Source organism: Lissotriton vulgaris, chromosome 2_1 (genome assembly GCF_964263255.1).
Source record: "Lissotriton vulgaris chromosome 2_1, aLisVul1.2, whole genome shotgun sequence".
NCBI classification, from domain to species: Eukaryota; Metazoa; Chordata; class Amphibia; order Caudata; family Salamandridae; genus Lissotriton; species Lissotriton vulgaris.
In genome coordinates, this window is record NC_141687.1 from 850,759,361 (window position 1) to 850,779,865 (window position 20,505).

Sequence of the window (20,505 nt, forward strand, 5' to 3'; positions counted from 1 at the left end):
TTGCCTCTTTTTACACATAATTAATCATCTGCTGCATACGCTGCAGATTTTAACAAAAAAAATGTTTTTCGGTGAAACGGTTCAAAAATGTTAATAAAAAAGGGGCAACAAATTTTGCTGCACCATGGAAGGCCCTTTGCAAAAGTTGATTGGTCACCTTTCGGTTGTGTATTACAACAGTTAGGTGTTAAACTGGCATCAATAAGGTGCAACCTATGTTAAGTGTAAAAATGACAAAATAATGAAGTAGTACTATCACAAAATGTGCCTCATTACTCTACATATTTTGACTTATTATGGTAATGTAGCCATCCTTGCCACATAATTTGGGCCTCCCCTGCCACATAATTCCAAGTGCTCTGTATAAACCCCACAAACAAGATATTGGTTAGCATAAAATGGTGGCTATGTTGCTTCTTGTAAATTAAACAGTGGTTAAATACAAGTTCTTTCTTGACTGTAACCCGATTGAACGCTAGATCACTAGATTACGTTCTTCATTGGTTGCTGGGCCTCTGTTCACTGACGTCATACGTGTGATGCGTGCAGATTGTAGCATAAAACACAGTATGTAGCTGCTTTTATAAAAACTCTCTTCATGTTTGCCAGTTGTGTTTTGGTATAGCACTACAGGGAAGAATTATCTTGCTTTACCAGGAGGGGCTTTGCAAATATTTGAAAGGCTAGAAGCTGAATAGAGCGTGGCCAGATCAGCATGCAAATGAGCCTAGCTTTCCACTTTGCCGATTCCTCAAGGTACAAAAATGGCGGACATTGTTTTGGTATTGGGTAACTCATCTACATCGGGTCACTGCAAGAGACAGAATCACGTGCCTCAAGAGCTCTTCCATTGATGACTGCTGAATTCACAGGTGATTTCCAATGCATATGGATCTGGTAATGCAGTTATTCAACTAAGCAATGCAGACTCATGTTAAACCACAGTGTTCAAAGCATTCATGACGTGATTATCCAGCTTCAGCCTTTTGGTCACTCTGGTAATTATACGAGAGCACTGCGAACAGCTGGTGAGTACAGTCAGTGGAGGGTACCTGAGAAATCACCTCCTGCCATAATGGAACCTCGGTTTCCGCTCACATATATCTTGGCGATGGATAATGGGCTGGCAACAGTCCTTCGTCATCCTAGAAGGTGTGTGAGAATCTTTACTGATGCGGCTTATTCATCTTGACGTCACTGCCGTCAGGAAGGCAGGGGTCTAACTGTGTACACCATTTTGAAATCATACAATTAAAAATGTTCCTATTAAATGAATACCTGCTTTGGCCTAACTTTCCCCATAGAATGCTTACAGCACCTTAATTCCTCTCTATTTTGCCCCTAGTTCTCCTTCAGCAGAGTACCCAATCTCAAACAATTATGCTCCTCTAACTGAGTCTTTAAGCCGTTGCAGCCAAAACACAAGCCAGCTTCCCTGGTCTGCCATTGAATCACCACGCCTACATATTCCGTTCCAACGTGCATTGTTACACACTACTTTTGAGCTTTAACTACTGAAGTGGATGTACCGCAAACCCAACCAACTGTAACCCTTCTATTGCATCACCAAGGCTAGTGTGACAATGTAATGCATTTACCTCCCACAAAGCACTCCAATCCCAACTCACATTGTCATCAGTACTGCACTCTAGGAAGTATTCCCTCTTGGTTCCTAATTCCTATATTACATCATCCATCCTGAATGACTTCTACAGTTCCATTGCTTTATCATACCATTTCCAATCCCATAGTTCAACCTCCACTACCCCTTTGGTTTCCTTACCCACTTGGTCCCATTACTTACTTACTTCTTTAGAATTTACATCTCAACCCAAGATCCAGCACCGTACCTCATCATTTTGAGCCCCTCCATTCCATTTTCATACTTCTTCGACACTACATCCCAAGTGCCAATCTCTACTACTACAAGAGTAACCCACTTGGATCCATCACCAGATCTCTTCAGTCCAATGTAGACCACTTCCAACTTGACCCTGACCTGCATGAGCTCCAAGATCCAGAGACGGTTGTCTTTAAGCTTTAGGTTCGTACCTCCAACATGAATTGTTAATTGGGTCCCTCATCAGATTTTTTCTAACGTTATAATCCAATCAACAAACTCCAACGCCGGTCATCCTCAGACCATACAAGCCAAATTACATTTGTTCTGAGAATCCACTTGAAGCAGCCCAAGGAGGACTGACCTGCTGTATTAAAGACAGATGCCTCTGGCTTAATGGTGATTTGGGAGCCAGGAAAAGGTATGCAGTAGTGAAAAACTCTACACCCCAAAAGTACTAGGACCATTCTCTTTCCTGACCTCCTTTCTCACCACCCAGGTGTATGTTTGGGCAAACTATAAGCCGCAGATTACACTCTGATAAACTGTGATCCAAGAAACAACCAGGTTGGATAATCACATCATCAACGAATGAAAATAAATGAAAACACATTGCATTTTAAATGTACAATGATGAAGGAAGATGGAGTGACTGAAAAAGAAAAACAGTGCTTATTACACAGTTGAGGAGAAAGTGAAGGTTAGCAGTGAAAGGGCTAGGTTGGATACGTACGTGTCACAGCCTTTTTATTTCCTTCTTTCTAATGTCAACCAGTTATCGAGACCCAAAAAATCCAAAGATCTTCCATTTCAGATGACCGCAACCTGTTCTTAAGGTGGTTCATGAATCAGCAATGTCCATGGCATTTTAAATGTATTAGGTTTTAGAAAGAGAGGGCTTCATGGAATCACACACTCATTTCCCACCAGATGAACAGGCTTTGGAGTTTTCTCATTAGGCTGAAGGCATCTCCAAGCTGTGGCGATCAGATGATGGCAGGATGTCCTTGCCAAGTTCTGTTAAACCGATGATATGATCCATCCTTCAGTACCAGGGGAGAATAACTTCGAGATTGGTGGACAAACAAGATTTTAGTCTAGCCAGGAAAAAACCCTCATGTGGGCATCATATACAATGATTAGGCCAATGGCCCATTGCTAGAACATCCTCGGGTCCTCCATCCCAGGATTCTTCTCTCTTGTGAAAGGTTTAGTACCTATTGTGGTTTTACCTCTGCTTTGGACCTGCGTCAAAAGCAGTGGTTGTTGATATACTTATGGTGACAGAAGCTGTGTTGCCAGATATAACCGGGTGTTGCCAATACTCACCAGGGTATGGGACAACCGGCCTAGGATATTTTTTTATAGCTTTCTATGTTTGGATTTAGTTTCAAAATTAGCTTCTGCTCCTGATTGTTCTCTTATAGGAGTCTGGATTATCCATAAAGGACATTGTTTTCAAGGTCTCTAAGAAATTTTGCTCAGATATTTACATAATCTTGAATCAATATTCAAAGTCGATATATGTGTTAATTGCAATAAATATTCGTGCTTCCTGTGGGAGCACCTTGCCAGGTAGGGCCTATTAACATCGGATAGAGAGCTGAGAAGCTTGTATACTAAGAGAATTTCCCAGGATCAAAGAGTATGTTAGGTGATGAAGCAAAAAGAAGGTACTGGTCCCCGAACTTAAAAGCCTCAATGCTCACCACACGATCACAGCTAATGACATGTGCAAGCTGCATGGGACTCAAATGCAGTACTCTTGATTGGTGCAGGGAATGGCAGAGAGAAGGTCCAATGCCTGCCCAGTGGTGAATGAGAGTTCCAGTTTTTCCAGGTGGCCTCTTTTTCCCTATGCGGACACTTGCACTGTGAGCCAAGCTGTGTCTTGCTTTGTAGGGATAAGGACCAAGCTCTCCATCTCGGTGATAAGGAGAGTTTCTATGGTGTAAGATATGGGGCAGCATGTCTGGGGATGTCACAGAAGGGTGGAACTGCTTCGGAGTTAAAATTTGGAACTGGGCTCTCACAGGTCTACCTCTAACAGCTTCTCATGGCTAACTCAGTTTACAAGAAGAAAATGAGTGGATAAAAGGGAGGAAATCAGTGAACAATAGGAGATGTAGGACAGAGAAAGCCAGTGTGAGAGAAGCTCTTCTCTTACATCAGACAGGGTAATGACCCAGTTTTGTGGCTCACCATTACCTGAAATGTCTCTTAGAGCCGCCTTTGCCCCACTTATCTCCGACATCACAGTGTCAAGCACGGTAGCCACTAGGTCGTCTACAATGCCGCTGAGGGAGCTGAAGTCCTCCAAGCTGAAGACGTGCCTCTCAGAGGGCAGGCTGGCTATCTCCTTCAACTCCGCTTCCTCTGCGTCCTTCACCCCAATGGCAAACATAGTGACATCAGCAGACTTGAGAACAGCTGACGGTGGGCCGACGTCATCCTGGGAGCGTCCGTCTGTAAGGACCACTACTACTTGGGGGACATGATCGTAAGCTCGACTACCCGCAGGAGCTATCAGGAGGTTCTGGATAATATGCTCCAGACCGAGCCCAGTCCTGGTTCCTCCACCAATATATGGCATATTCCAGATGTGAAAGAGGACTTCTTCAGTAGAGTGGCAGGTGTTCAGTTGGAACTCAGTGTGCGGATTCCCGCTGTACTGGACCAGGGCAAAACGAAGCTCATTTGCTGACGCATCTAAGAGTTTTACCGTATTGTACAGAAACTGGCGAACTTCTTGGAAATTCTCCTGTCCAATGCTCCAAGAGGAATCCACTAGAAATATTATATCTGCAGCAGCAACACTTTTAGGATCTTTAAAACAAGACATTGGTTTAGGAATTTTTACTCATACTTCAGAAGTTTCCACGTTTGTTTTACATCTTGTGCCCTCTCTTCCCATACCCCCCACAGTTAAGCAATTCCAGACACCTTTCTATTACTTGGTTCATACCAAAGAAATGTCCCGCAGACATCCATGTACTCAACAACAGTCCAACACATTCCGATCAATGTGGTGCTTGCAGTCACTCTCAGATGCCCTCCAACTGGATACACAAATAAACATGTTCTTATGGGCTTTTGATATAAATGTGGCACCGTAGTCGCATCCCTGATACCTATAGCTAGGCTGCTTTACCACTTCTGATGCCCACCGGGCGGGCTCACCATGTAGACACATGTGAGCTGCAGAGCAAAGGCAACAATTCCTCCTGCACTAGACCTCATAGTCACCTTGTTGTGCAGACTTTCAAGGAATACCATGGCCGATCTGTATCCAAACGCCTGCTGTTTTGTAGGAACCATCAATGGACCAAAGCACTAGGAGGCTTTCGAACACAATCTAACCTGAGGTGCATTGGAGCAGAAGGTGAGGATATCCTAATGGAAGGGGTGGAGAGGGAAGGGCAGTCGCTCTATTGTTTGATGCAATGGTATAAGAAGCTTAGCCCACCCCTTTGTCAGCACTGGAAGGGTGTTCATAGCTTGAGGAGGTGAAGATATTAACCAATGACTGATGGAACAGGGCAGCTGAGTGATGGAATCAAAAAGAGTGTTATAGTCTGACCAAGCCATACCTAAATCTGTCTATTTCGCTGCAGACCACTGACTGGCGCCTGCCACTCACAGAACCACCGGGCACACTTTGAGTTTCTGTTTTCAACAATGCCATGTCATTGACAGCTCTAATGCTGTGAGAGAGGCAGTGAGTACAAAAGGCTGACAGCAGCTTCACTATCCATGCTGCCCTTATTTTGCAAAAGCTGATGATTTTGCCAGTTGCAGGACTGAAGGGTTAAACAGATATACTCTGACAAGAACTATTGGTCGTTTTATTTACCGCCTGCTTACACCCTAGAATGGCTTTACACTTTTTTCCATTAAGTGGTAGTTTTATCATGCCCTAAACCTGAAATTGATTTCTCAAGACTAGCCCACCAGGAAAAGGAAGTCCATTGTGTCTATGGCGACCACGCCCCATCCGTATCAGTGCCTCATGATCACTGTTTTAGGCCAGCTCTGCTGAACAGCTGAGCTGAAATTGACTATATACTTTAACTCCAGGGATCAGCGCTGCTGTAACCCTACTGCCGTGCCCAGGAAAGATATCAACCAGCCCTGGAATAATGGTAAACAGGTGCTAAGCTTTTTAGGACCTGAATGAGATGGCATGTGTTTTTCTTGAGTCACAAGAAAACCACTGAAGAAAAAAGGAGAATTTATGTTTCTATTGGAATTATTTTGTGATTTTCATGAAGATTGTGAATAGTTAACTCTCTCCCAGTTGTATGGTGATATATTTTCGATTATTTGATACATAGGGCCACATGCATCAAGCGAAAAAACGGTAGCAAACGGGCAGGTTCGCAAAATCTGCCCCTTTGCGACCAGTATTTTTGCATTTGGGATGTACCATCCCAAATGCAAAAATCGTAATTTGAGAAATTGCAAAAATAGCGTTTACTTTATTGTGATTGCATTTAGGGAATCACAAATTGAGATTCCCTGAATGCAACGCATGATGAAATCGCAAATATCGATTTCGCGAATAGGGGTCACAAATTAGCATCAATTTGAACTTGATGGTAATTTGCAAAAACTTTTAAAAATGCACTAAAGTGCATTTTTCAAAGTTCCTGGTTACACACACACATGCCCTTTGGGCATGTGTGTGCGCAACATGTGTTCACATTACAATTTCAGGAGTGCAACAGGGTGTCCTTTTGGCACCCTTGCACCCTTGAAATTGCATGCGAAATTTGCGCGTACCTATTGGGTACTCACAAATTGTGCATGCAATTCCCATTCATTCCCATGGGCTTGTAGGCCCATAAGAATGAATGGAAAGCCATTCCTTAATTGCGACTTGCAATTTGCGAGTCTCAATTAAGGAATGTTTAGGAATCGCAATTTTTTTGCGATTCCTACATGCATAGGCTTTTGCGATTCCTAATTGCGATTCCTTAATAATCGCAATTAAGGAATCGCAAAAGCCTACCTTGATGCATGTGCCCCTTAGTCTCCCTGCTAAATGTCTTTCCAGCTTTACAGCTTTTATGGAGTTTTGTTTGCCCACGTATTGTACATTTTATGTTGCACATGTAGCCCTTACTTCTATAAGACGTTAAAAGACTCCCTAGTTTAACAATGCTAGAAGGACTGACGGTGAGTTAAGCACTCCTTTCTCAGTTTCTCTACGCCAGGATTAGGGAGTCGCAAATAGGGCTTCTTGGGATCACTTATGTCAATGGAGGGCAGAGTCCTTACTTTGGTGGGCAGTTTGAATATCGAAACCACAATATCGATGGGATAGAATATCGTGGACAGAATGTCAAAAATAAAATATTGATAAGTAAGTCTAGATCTTCCATACCTAACTTCACATATATGTACCAATCTAGTACATATATATTCAAGGTATGTAGATGTGGAGTTAGGAATACTAAAATTAGGCTTCCCTGCAGGCACTTACCTCTCGATATCCTTTGATTTCAATATTGTTGGTGTCGATATTCAGTAGTACAATCCCTTACTTTGAAAACTTTGATTTGTCATTTGAAACTCTTTTCTTGGGTCCTTTTTGAACGACATTTTGCTCAACATATTTCATGGGCGAGTTACTTTTTAGCTCTCCTTGACTCAACACATTCCTCTTTTTCCCCTTTGCACACAATGATAGTGCACTGGGTGTCCAGGCTGTCAATCTGCCGTGTTATTTGCAGGTTTGTCTTTCATTCAAACCTGGAAAGCTCCCTACTCCAGCTCGATAACCTGCTTCAGGAACCCCTTCTCCAAAACTCTCTCACACGTCCACGTAGGTTCTCTACACACCACAACACAAACAAGGGGGTGAGCAGATACAAGGGCCATATTCAGACACTTCCCAATCACACAGACCTGTTGATGACAGGCACTAAAGACCGAACAACTGGTCTTAGTTGGTCATTTATACATCCTGGAAGAAGATGGGTGGAAAGAAGTTCAGAGGTTCATAAAAAGAATAGCAAAGCGAACAAAAACAAATCGTGAAAGAAAATTGTGTTGAGAAGGGATGAGAATACAACATAATTGAGCTGTGAGACAGCGAGAGAGAGAGAGAGAGAGAGACCACATAATAAGAGGAGACAGAAATACAGCGATAAAGGACGAAAGCATGAATATGATATAGAAATTAAAGCAAATGCAAGAACAAGACAATGGAAGAGGGAGAGATGTAAATGTTTGTGAGGACAGAGTGACGCCTGCAGGGAAATATTCAACTACGTACATCTTGCAGGTGGGAGAAATGAAAAGGTGATAGAAACAACGTGAGTGGGCAAGAGAAGAAAAAACAAAGGTTAAAGAATGAAGGGAAGAAGAAGAGAAGAGACAAATGACAGAACATGTGGCATTGGTCCGGACAGGAGGATTTCTAACACAAAACAGACTTAGATTTGTACAAAAAGAGTAGAGGTTTTCCTGCTAGTACTAAAGAAGTCTATGTTCTTGAAAAAAGCAATAACTAATCAAAGATGGTGCCGACGACTTACCTGGCTGAGCTTCGATTCTGTACAGGGCCGAAAGCACAAGGCAAAGAATTGCCGCTAAGGGACATAGTCGCTGGTTCTTCATTTTGGTGTGCCTTTGAAGCATCAAACACCTGACCTAAACCAAACAACAAAAAATATAACAGTCAGTACCTCTCACCAGTCTTTAATTGACGTCAGCCTTCTAAAAGGTAACGTTAGCTCTAAGATGCATTGGTAGATTTCTCGACAGCCTGGAGCATCGGCAAGGTTAGGCTAAAACCTTTGAAAAGCCATCAAGGATGATATGTAGTCACCTGAGGTGTGGCTGACACTGCCCAAGCCCCGCACACCTATCAGAAGCACTGGGATCTGTTCAGCAACCCCTGAGTTCCCCCTTTTGTGATTGCTGACAGCCTAGAGCTGCTGTTCATCTCTGTTCCTTTGTATTTTCACATAGGTTAAAATATGACTCAGTGTTGTGGGACTTCGCATGTATTTTTAGATAGCTGTATCCTTCCTGCAGGAAGTTAGCAGCAGAAGCTGGGATCCCATCGCCAGGTGGCGCACTGAACTGCTCTGAGCATCTCTTAACTTTAACAGCTATCCTGGATAGGCCTCTGCTGTTCAAACCCAGCTGGACTATTTATCTCGGTGCCTTGACACAGATCCAGGGACATTTCAACCGCCGAAAAATCCAGAAACGCAGTCATATTTTTCCAACTTGGGGTAAAGAATGTCTTGTGTTTTCGGCCAGAGAAGGCAGAGGTGACTCAGCCCTGACTGCAAACTTTCCAGCTGTAAAATCCACCGCCCACAATCCCTCCATGGACAATCGTGAGCCAGACCCAGGCCCTAGAACTGTGCACAGGGGCATTCACACACAGAGGAAGCCACGCTAGCAGAAACACGTCTACACTGCTGGCCAACACCCCAGTCAAGCCCCTACCATATAAAAAGACTGACTCACTGCTGAGTTTTAGACTGGCGCACTGTTGGTACTTAAAGTGGAAAAGCCTTTCCCTCATAAATAGAGTGAGGCTTGCTGGGTTTTGTACCAAGCTGAAGCCCTTCGTGTATAAACAATGTGATTGCTTGGCTTCACATCTAAAGAATTCCCTATCTTATAAGCATGCTGTTGTGTAGTTCCCTCAAATCTATATAGGATCTGCACATTTAGACAACATAAACTAAGGGATTGGTGTCCAGATTGATTCTAGACACCCTCAAAGGATATGTTCATCTGTAGACTAGCTAGCTCACAGTGCCACTACAAGCCCCACAACCTTACCAATCAGCGAATAGTTTTTGGGAACTATCGAATATTACAACACTGACCCCACAGGGATCGTGGAAACAGTACAGTACTTTTCGCTCAGTCACTCGTGCTCACTTGTTCTCAAAGTGATATACAGAGTATGCGATGGGGACGTTTTCACTAAGCATTTATTGAACCAGCATCATTCTAGTATAAAATGTGTGCTGCAACAACCATTAGGCAGAAACAGATATAGATGATTACAAGCATCAATAGAGTAAATAAAAGGTAGAATTCTACCATAGTGCTAAAACAGTGAATATAGCCAGGCATATAGATACATGACAGTTATAATGCATGCTCCTACAATGCAAATCCTAACTAGATGCACCTAAGTGTACCTAGCATGTATGTAATTGTATAGCCAAGAATCCCCTTAGGAAAGAGCCAACCCGATTATCTGATGTGAGAAAGTGAAGGACCCCATCTTGGTCTTAAGTTGGACACCTCATAAAGGATGTCAGACCACTGTGTACTGGAGTGTATGTATGCAGGGACCTCAGCGTCTCGTGTCAGTGTATCAGCATGGAAGTTTCTTTTTCCTCTGGTTTTCCCAGCAAAGATGTGGTACTTCTATCCACAAAAAGTACCCTCAGGTGTTCTACCTAAATGTGTCATGTTACTGTGGGCATGTCAGTCAATGATGAGGATAGCAGTGACCCTTGTACAGAGTTATTATGCCGAAGATGGCAATCCTGCTGTGATACTAAGAATCCTCATGCATAATAAATGAGGCTAGATTTAGGAGAAAAACACACAGCATTTATTTGGCACCTAACTAGGTTAAAGGGCAGCACCAGAACTGTTATGTAGAGAAAGGTAGGACAAATGTAGGTAAAAGGTCCTGCAAATACCTATGCCTATATTGGGGTATATTGAGGTTCATAACAATCTTTGCTCACTATTGGGCCTTACATCTTGTTAGAGTTCCTCCATCATCAACGGTGAAGTGCATGATGGGTTTTGAACCCAGAAGAAGCACCTAGCATATAAACAGTTAGTTGCATGCTAACTCCTGTAGCAGATTAACCCCAAGATTTAAAAACAGACTGGCGCATCCTGGTCCTTGCACCCAGGAAAAGCTCCTAGCACATTAACAGAGCATTGCTTGTAGGACCTGCATCCAAGGGAAGCAGTTTGCTCACAAAAAAGACTGGTGCATGCTGGACCTGGTAAACAGATGAAGATCCTCGAGAACAAACAGGTTGGCACATGATGAGCCTTGCAACCAGATGAATAAATTACTATTAATGATAATTTGACATATGCATAATTGATACGTTTTAGGCAAAAAACAATTTAAAGAAACTAATAGAAGCTGGTAGTAAATATTAACATTGGCTGTGATCAAAGCTATAATATGAATCTGTAAGGAAATGCATTGTGTTGCTCTGTTACCCCATTTTTATTTCTCGGCATCTGGTGCTTTGACTCTGCACTTCGTAGTTCGACTGTATGTAGACACCGCATCTGAACAGGACGTAAACCGAGCCACCAGGATTCGAAGCTTATAAAGGCCTGCCACTGCGGAACTGCAGTAGCGGGAGCTGCCACCTACCGACTCCCATAGTTACAGGTTCCGAACCACTCATATCTCTACGATTGTTTTTTAAACGTATATATCTTGGAGCCACGACTTGCCTTACAATTCTTTGCTAGCCTCGAGAAAGTCCTTTCGGACGAAACACGTGTTGGCTGCCTGCTGCTTATGTAACGGATTCTGGCAAGATATAAAGGACATAAAGAAGGAAATAAAGATCATCTTGTGGACTACCTTTGTTTATGATGATGGGTAAAGCCTACTCCACAGGCTTCGACTGACATTGGATGTGCCTCGTGTGAAAAAGTGCCATCTTTCTTGCATGGTATGCCCCCACTTTTTGCTGAATGGCTGATGTACTTTGACTGAGTGTGTCCTGTGTTTCTGCCAACCAGCTACCCAGGGCCTGTGTTCCTTCCCTAAACAGTGTTGAAACCTAAACCCAATTGGCATCTTTGGCCACAGGTCAGCCCCTGGTAAATGGTACCCTAGGTACCCAGGGCACTGTGACCAGAGAAGACCTCTAAGGGCTGCAGCATGTATTGTGCCACCCTTAGGGGCCCTGTACCTTGACACCCACACACTGCCTTTGCAGGCTGAGTGACTTGGTGCAGAACTAAACAGAGAGTCAACATGGCGCACATCCCTGTGTGGGAACCGCAAATCCAGCACACGCTGCACCCGCCGAGCCCGGCCTGTGCCTGAGTGGACAAAGACCCTGAGGAAGTCCCCTCGGTGATTGTGACCTGGAATCCAGTGCTCAAGGACCCTCCTCGACGACCCAGATGATGCCTGCAGCCTCACAGCATGGGACCCCTCCAACAGCGACCAGCAGAGGGTAAGATTTCCTGATGTCAAAAGACACCCATGCACCCGGTGCCCCACGGCCCCCTGTCCCCAACTCCTGGGTGCATACTATCCTCCAAAATTCCAACTTACCTATCGAAGTGTTGGTCGCTCTTGAAGAATCTCTGTCCCCGAGCCTGCAGCCTTTGTACATCTCCCAAGATCTCCATTGAATAACATTGAGCGCCCGACGACTCAAAAGCACCCTGCACCCAGCAACCCGAGTGCCCCTGGCAGTGCAACCTTTGTCCTAATCTACTCCCTCATTTGCACTGAGCAAGTGACCAGGAGCCCAGCTCCCACAGCCGGTGGGGCCTGCTTGCCAGCATCCACCAACCGAAGGCCTCCTGCCTCTCATTGAATAACATTGGGCCTAACTACCTCTGCACCCGGCTGTCCCTGTGCCACTGAGGGTGTACCAACTGTATCTATCTGACCCTGGGAGACCTCTGAGTCTATGCCCAGAACCTTAACTCTGCCAGGCGAGTACTTACCCAAAAGCCGATAACTCACTTTTCTTCAATAGGGTAACATTGACTGGTTTCCCTTGGAAATTCATTCAAGTGTGGAGTTTTGAAACTTTAAAATATTTCATCTAAAATCAGCCGAACACCGAATTCCGATTTACTCACCTGTTATCAGGAGAGAACCCAGTGATGCATCTTTCAGCCCAGCACTGGCCCTGAAAAGTAATTTTAACCGTACTTACCAGTAACTTGAATTTCCTTCCATAGGGATCCATTGTCTGGTTTCACCAGAAAAGTTTCTAAGTGTTGATTTTCAAAAAGTACAAATATTCTTTAAAAATCGCCTGTATGATTTAAATGCATTCTTTCAATTGTTTACAGGAGATTCACCAGGGCTGGATCCAGGATCCAACCCTGAGTAAGAAAAAGTTACGATAACACTACTTACCTGCTAAGTGAATTTCCTCCCATAGGATAACATTGGTGATTCTATGTGAAAAAGTTTCTAAGTGTAAACTTTTAACACCTTCGCTGCTATTGATATTTTCCTCCTGTGCTGATATTTCATGACTCCCATTGTTCATGACGAGCTGAGCTCGTCATCAGCACAGCTCCACTGTGCCTCATGACGAGCTGAGCTCGTCATGAGCATCGAAGGGGTTAAAATACAATAATATTCCTTAAAAATCACTACTGTAACCAAAACGATTTTACTTAACTGTTTACAGGAGATGTCTCAGGACTGAATCTAGGATCCAGTCCTGTGGTAGAAAAGTAATCTATAAAGTAACTAATTGCATTTATCTAGAAATTCCCATTGAGCTCAATGTTGCATTGTGTTGCCTATTGCAACAACTGTACAACTATTGCAATCAAAAAGTCTATTGCCTATTTGAGAAGCATTTAACTAAAGTAACTCAGTCTGAGAAAGTATATTTTGATACCTTGTTGGTTCTAAAAATAAAACAACTATATATTTTGACTAGCAGCCCGTCCCGACGTTGTCCGGGTATGAACTGCTGCCGGCCAGTAGTATATTGTTTTGTTGGATTTCGTTTTGGTAGCATTTCTTATCTGTGACAGGCCTGTGAAACGCTCCGATTCACAGTGCACTGCTGATGCACTTAAGAGTTCGCGTTCAGTAGTGTGTGAACTCGAGTTTCCCTACTTTATTTTTCCTTGCAATATTATATAGCGCGAACTCGACAACATGGCATGAGCACAATTTACATTACAGAAGAACACCTTCATTTGTGGTAGGCACGGGGAGACAAAGCGATTTGCCTGGAATCACAGGATGTTGAGCTGATGCCGAGATTCGAACGTAGCTCCCCAGCTATAAAGTTCGCAATTCTAGAACTTGTGGCGGGAGGTGTGTCTAAAAGTGTATGTCGGTGCTGGCCATCAATGAGAGAGACCTGTGCATTTTTCAAATGGGTGGTGAAAAAATACGAGTATGTTGCTGGAGATGTGGGCCGCCTTGCCACCAATGTACTTACCGGGGGAGGGTAAACACCCATTATTCCGCAACTTTCTTTCCGCATACCATCACTCCGCATACTTTCATTAAGAAAGTACCATGACTCGGCAATGCCATCATAACGCATGGCATTACATTTTATATGCTTTTACCACGCATACATTTACAACGAAATTCTTTGTAAATGCATGAATGTTAAAAGCATGTTTTTTTTAAATGTTTGGATAAGGTAAGTATGGGTATAGGGGTATATGTTTTAGGGTACTGAGGTATATGTTTTGGGGTGTTTGGGTATTTTAAGGGTTCAGATATCGTTTTGGGTTATGGGGTACAGGGGTAGTTTTAGGGTTTAAGTTTAGGTATGGGTTTTGGGGTACAGGGGTATTTTTAGGGTTTAGGGCTAGGTTTGGGTTTTGGGGTATAGGGGTATTTTTAGGGTTCAGGGGTAGGTTTGGGTTTTGGGGTACAGAGGTATTTTAAGGGTTCAGGGCTAGGTTTGTGTTTTGGGTTACTGGGGTATTTTTAGGGTTCTAGGCTAGGTTTGGGTTTTGGGGTACAGGGGTATTTTAGGGTTCAGGGGGTAGGTTGGGTTTTGGGGTGCAGGGTTATTTTTAGGGTTCAGAGCTAGGTTTGGGTTTTAGGGTACAGGGGTATTTTTAGGGTTCAGGGGCAGGTTTGGGTTTTGTGGTACAGGGTCATTTTAAGGGTTCAGGGCCAGGTATAGGTTTTGGGGTACAGGGGTATTTTAGCGTTCAGGTGTGGTTTTGGGGTACAGTGGTATTTTTAGGGTTTGGGGCTAGGTTTGTGTTTTGGGGTACAGGGGTATCTTTAGGGTTCAGGGGCAGGTTTAGGTTTCGAGGTACAGGGGTATTTATAGGGTTCAGGGCTAGGTTTGGGTTTTGGTGTACAGGGGTATTTTTAGGGTTTATGGATAGGTTTGGGTTTTGGGGTACAGCGGTATCTTTAGCGTTCAGGGGTAGGTTTGGGTTTTGAGGTACATGGGTATTTATAGGGTTCAGGGCTAGGTTTGGGTTTTGGTGTACAGGGGTATTTTTAGGGTTCAGGGCTATGTTTGGGTTTTGGTGTACAGGGGTATTTTAGGTTTCAGGTGTAGGTTTGGGTTTTGTGGTACAGTGGTATTTTTAGGGTTCAGGGCTAGGTTTGGGGTTTTGGGTACAGAGGTAATTTTAGGGTTCAGGGGTAGGTTTGGGTTTTGAAGGACAGGGGTATTTATAGGGTTCAGGGCTAGGTTTGGGTTTTGGGGTACCGGGGTATTTTTAGGGTTTATAGATAGGTTTAGGTTTTGGGGTACAGGGTATATTTATAGGGTTAAGATGGGTTAGTGTTTAAGGGTGTTGGGGTATTTTAAGGAGTAAGGGTGGGTTATGATTATGGGGTGCAGAGGTATTTAAAGGGAGCAGGGTGGGATTAGCACATGATATGAGACATGGCATGAAAGGCGGAACGTACCACACGCCCCCAGCGTTTGTCACGCACCCAGCACACGCCCACAGCACAATGCAGACACGCCCACAAGGGACTACTTTGCTGGCACGGTTCTTTTACCTTTTAAATGTATATGGTGGGCGTCTGCATAGCCTATGTCCTTCTGCTGCAACTGCCCTTTCCAACGCTGTATTGGGTGTTATGATTGGTTCTGTGGTTCCTGAGATTACCCGCCTCAAAGGTTTGGGCTCTCTCTTTATTATATTAGTATAGATATACATATAGACACAAAACAATTGGCCTAGAGTTCAGTTCTTGAGTGTGTGAGACTATTTGCTGAGTGTGTACAACAAATGCTTTACACTATCCTCTGTTACTGCCTTACTGCTCGACCAAGCTACCACTTTAGAGAGTAAGGTTATATCTAACTTTAGCCTCTGCCAAATCTCTGGGGACTGTGGACTCTGCACACACTGTACCTTTACTTTGGTCCAGTATATACAGAGCCACTTTCTTACACCTCGGCATTTGTGTAACATATTTGGGGACTTCAAAGGGGATTTTGTCTCCTTGGAGAGTCATTTTGGTCTCCTAAAGACGGAGGGAGACTTAATGCTTGGAGAGCACCAAAATATACTAAATAATTGTAAATTATTTTCCGACGGACGAAGAGAGTGGATGTGCATTCGCAATTTGGCAGTCCTGCCTTGGTTCTTTGTGTAGTAATTAATCTGTTGCACATATGCCACTCACTCTCTCTTTAAAAAGTCTTGTTCATTGAGCCACTTTACAAACAGTGAGTCAAAGTTTTCTTACAGACATATGCAGGGTCGGACTGGGAGCAGCAACCAGTCCTGGCTGTTTGCTGCTCGACTGGCCCTAGGGGTGAGGGGAAGGGGGGGAGGGGTGCTAGTGAAAAGCACTTCTCCTGCTTTTGTTATTGGGGCCTGCTATAGCATCACTGCTGCAAAACCGGCCCCCAATAACTGATTTGCATATGGCTGGGTTTAAACTGGAATGCCACGGAGTGCAACAAAACCAATGGATTTAAGCCCTGATCTCTGTACTAGAGTGAATGTTTGAATATTATTTTTATTTTTTAAACTATGCACTGATCTGATAAATCCCTAATTGCAATCTCTCACTCTGGACGTTAATCCTTTATATTTGCACATCCACCGTTTTGCACAGCACCATTTATGCTCCTTTGGAAAGTGTTATTGGTGCATTTCTTTGCACTTGTGCAAAATGGCTTGCTTTTTTCTTCTTAATCGTGCTCAGTGCTTTCTTGCCGAGCCCAGGTGGCTGTGCTTGTTGAAAACTCCCTTTTCAAGAAATAAACGTCCACGTCACTTGTTCTGCGGATGAATCCTCACGTTAGGAGGGGCCCTGCTTTTTGAATCAATACGGGAACATCGGGTTGAAGAATAAGCAAGACCGGCCCAGGAGTTGTTTTCTCACCGCCTGCTTTTCTAAGGGCTGACTTGTCCGACCCATTCTTGGCCTGGGTAGGGGCATCGCCCGGGTGAGCCCGCCAATGAAGAGGCCCCAGGAATGCCCAGAGTTTTCCAGCCGCTTGCGAGCACATTTTCCAAAAGTGGTTCACCTACGTTCATTCCTCCCTCTTTGAGGTAAGAGTACCACCCTGCAAGAAAGGAGGCTCCTTAAACAGGGCATTCATGCCCCTGGCACAGCGCCTAGATTCCGGACCCCACCTGGGTAAACATGTTTTCTCTCCTAGTCACACCACTTGCTTCAAATAAAAATGTTGAAAATATGACGCAACCAAAATTGGATCCCGGATAGGTGTTTCCTTGTTCGGGGATGCTAAGTCCACACGATGTGTACAGAACAAGACGCCCCTCCCCTTCCCAGCTGAGGCTGCAGAATGCCAGTGCCACCATGTTGACTCTGAGGAGATGCAAGTCGCCGCCTCACCCTAAGTGGCTGGACGCGCAGATGGAGAATTTAGCCACGAAGAGCAGTTTTATTGCCCTGGCTGTGCTGCACCTGTTTTGTGTGTGTGAGGACAGCTTGCATTGCTGCAGGCTCTCTTGTCCCTGTTCTTTTGAGTGTGAGAGAAGCGTGCGAATGCAGCGATGCCTTTACGCCAGCTACGAATGTGTGCCAGAAATCTGTACTGCTGTTAACAGTGCTGCTCCTGCTGTCAGTGTGTGGAGGAAGCTTGAATTAGTACTAGCCTTGCTAACTGTTCTGCTCCTATTGTCAGTGTGTGGGGCTGCTTGCATCGCTGCTAGCTCTGCTAACTGCTGCTCCTATTGTCAGTGTGTGGGGGCTGCTTGCATCGCTGCTAGCTCTGCTAACTGCTGCTCCTATTGTCAGTGTGTGGGGGCTGCGTGCATCGCTGCTAGCTCTGCAAACCATGCTGCTCCTGTTGTCAGTGTGTGGGGCTGCTTGCATCGCTGCTAGCTCTGCTAACTGCTGCTCCTGTTGTCAGTGTGTGGGGCTGCTTGCATCGCTGCTAGCTCTGCTAACTGCTGCTCCTATTGTCAGTGTGTGGGGGCTGCGTGCATCGCTGCTAGCTCTGCAAACCATGCTGCTCCTGTTGTCAGTGTGTGGGGCTGCTTGCATCGCTGCTAGCTCTGCTAACTGCTGCTCCTGTTGTCAGTGTGTGGGGCTGCTTGCATCGCTGCTAGCTCTGCTAACCGTGCTCCTCATGTTGTCAGTGTGTGGGGGCTGCTTGCATCACTGCTAGCTCTGCTAACTGCTGCTCCTGTTGTCAGTGTGTGGGGGCTGCTTGCATCACTGCTAGCTCTGCTAACTGCTGCTCCTGTTGTCAGTGTGTGGGGCTGCTTGCATCACTGCTAGGTCTTCTAACCGTGCTGCTCCTGCTGTCAGTGTGTGGGGCTGCTTGCATCACTGCTAGGTCTTCTAACCGTGCTGCTCCTGCTGTCAGTGTGTGGGGGCTGCTTGCATCGCTGCTAGCTCTGCTAACCGTGCTCCTCATGTTGTCAGTGTGTGGGGGCTGCTTGCAGCACTGCTAGCTCTGCAAACCATGCTGCTCCTGTTGTCAGTGTGTGCGGTGCTTGCATCACTGCTAGGTCTTCTAACCGTGCTGCTCCTATTGTCAGTGTGTGGGGGCTGCTTGCATCACTGCTAGGTCTTCTAACCGTGCTGCTCCTGCTGTCAGTGTGTGGGGGCTGCTTGCATCACTGCTAGCTCTGCTAATCCTGCTGCTCCTGTTGTCAGTGTGTGGGGCTGCTTGCATCACTGCTAGGTCTTCTAACCGTGCTGCTCCTATTGTCAGTGTGTGGGGGCTGCTTGCATTGCTGCTAGCTCTGCTCACTGCTGCTCATGTCAGTGTGTGGGGGGGCTTGTATCGCTATTCGCTACTAGCTCTGCTAATCCCGCTGCTCATGTCAACGTGCGGGGGTGACAAATGCAAAACAACAGTTGATGGACAGAATGCAGAACAATGTCATACAGGGTCAAGGCTGATTTGCATATGGCCAGTGTCTGACCTGGGGTGGTGTGGAGTGCAAAAAAACGATGGATTTAGGCCCAGATCTCTATACTGGGGTGAATGTATGACATGTATGACATTGTAAGTGCTATGTGAGTTTGAGTGAGTGTAAGTAGGGTCAGGGGTGTTTGGAAAAAGTGAGTCTCAAAATGTTACCTGGCCTTGTGAAGACAAAAAAATATTTATTAGTCACAGGCTGGTACCGTTAAAAACTCACATAGCACTTACAATGTAAAAGGTGCTCCAGCGTAGTCGCTAGTCGTAGCATGCCCCGTCCCGCAGCGGGGCGGGAAGACCCCGATGATGAAGCATGACACCAAGGGCCCTTTTGGTGTGTGAGGGGTATTTTAATAAATACTGTGTATGCCAACTGCACCTAGACTCTCAGTCAACTGCGTAAAGGTGGACCTTTATGATTATACAAACCATTTACTGGAGGAGGGTGCGTCCACCTTGGTGCTGTCCAGCACCACCTCTTCGCTCCCTAATTCTGATTTTTGTTGGTTATATAATGAACATGCCTCAATGTACTTGTGTACTGTCGCCTCGCACTGTTTCAAGTTATTAACGGGGGTGTTTTTCTGTCCTCATAACTTCGTATATGGTACCCAGTGTGTGTGTACGTGGGCCTCTGTCGCATTGCATACAGTTGCGCTTTTGTGTAATAAATGTGCACAACAGATGCTGAGATCTAAAGGATGCCTTTAAGAGCAGAGGGGAAAATCAGGAAAGACATATGAATTGGCAATGATGCAGCATACCAGGACTGATTTGTTTCATATGTTTATGTTCCATCCCAGTATAATTGTACAATTCCCCCCATGCCCCAGAGCTGTCACTGACAGAGACATGCCTGGCTTCAATCTGCTGGTCACTAGACAGCTCTTCACAGTGCTTAATTTGTAAAAAACAAAAGTAAGTGCCAGGGCTGCCAGGAGGCCACTGCAGCTCCCGATACTCATTGCCCCTGCCAGAACTGCCAATGACACTACTAATACAACTACTAACCACCACACTTCTTCAAGTGTGACAATTAAGACTATTCTGAGCCCCCAAAGCTATAAGAATGGCTTGGGTGGCCGGTGTGCCATTTTGTATGTACATTGCAGCAATGAACAACTGATGTTGCGCCACCATGTGGTAGACTGTCATTAGTGCCAGTGTTGACAATCACATGCTGGTGCAAAGCATCAGAAACCACTGCTAAAATTAAGCACTGGCCCTCCATCGTCCACTTCTCTGGCTAGGACTCAATTCTCGGTTCCCAGAGGGAGTTATGTAAGTCAGTGAAGAGTTGTCTGCCTCAACAAATGGTCCTGTCCATAAGCAAAGAATGCTGTCCCGCCATAGCGTTAAGGTGCGTGCCTGAGTCTAGCATAGGTTTTGTACAGGAAGGGTACCCTTTCTGGAGAAAATATTATGCCTAGACAAGCATGCAGTATATGAAAAGAAAGGAGAAATGAAAGCGTTTCTCCTGTTAACGCCTCCTTTCAGATGGCATTAACTTTTGGAGCTAACCCCTGTCTACAAATGATTGCAGATAGAGTTTTGCGTCAAAAGGCATGA

General features: G+C 44.9%; 1 protein-coding gene across 1 annotated transcript in view; it reads right to left on the reverse strand.

Annotated features, from left to right (window-relative positions):
- Positions 1–20,505, reverse strand: part of COL6A3 (collagen type VI alpha 3 chain) — a 237,613-nt gene that overhangs the window by 183,159 nt on the left and 33,949 nt on the right. Inside the window, exons 2-3 of the mRNA XM_086956302.1 lie at positions 8,383–8,497; positions 4,049–4,666 (exon numbers count right to left, since the gene is read on the reverse strand). Of these exons, the coding sequence (XP_086812428.1) occupies positions 4,049–4,666; positions 8,383–8,485 (721 nt within the window). The 5' untranslated portion in view covers positions 8,486–8,497. The remainder of the gene's footprint in view (positions 1–4,048; positions 4,667–8,382; positions 8,498–20,505) is intronic.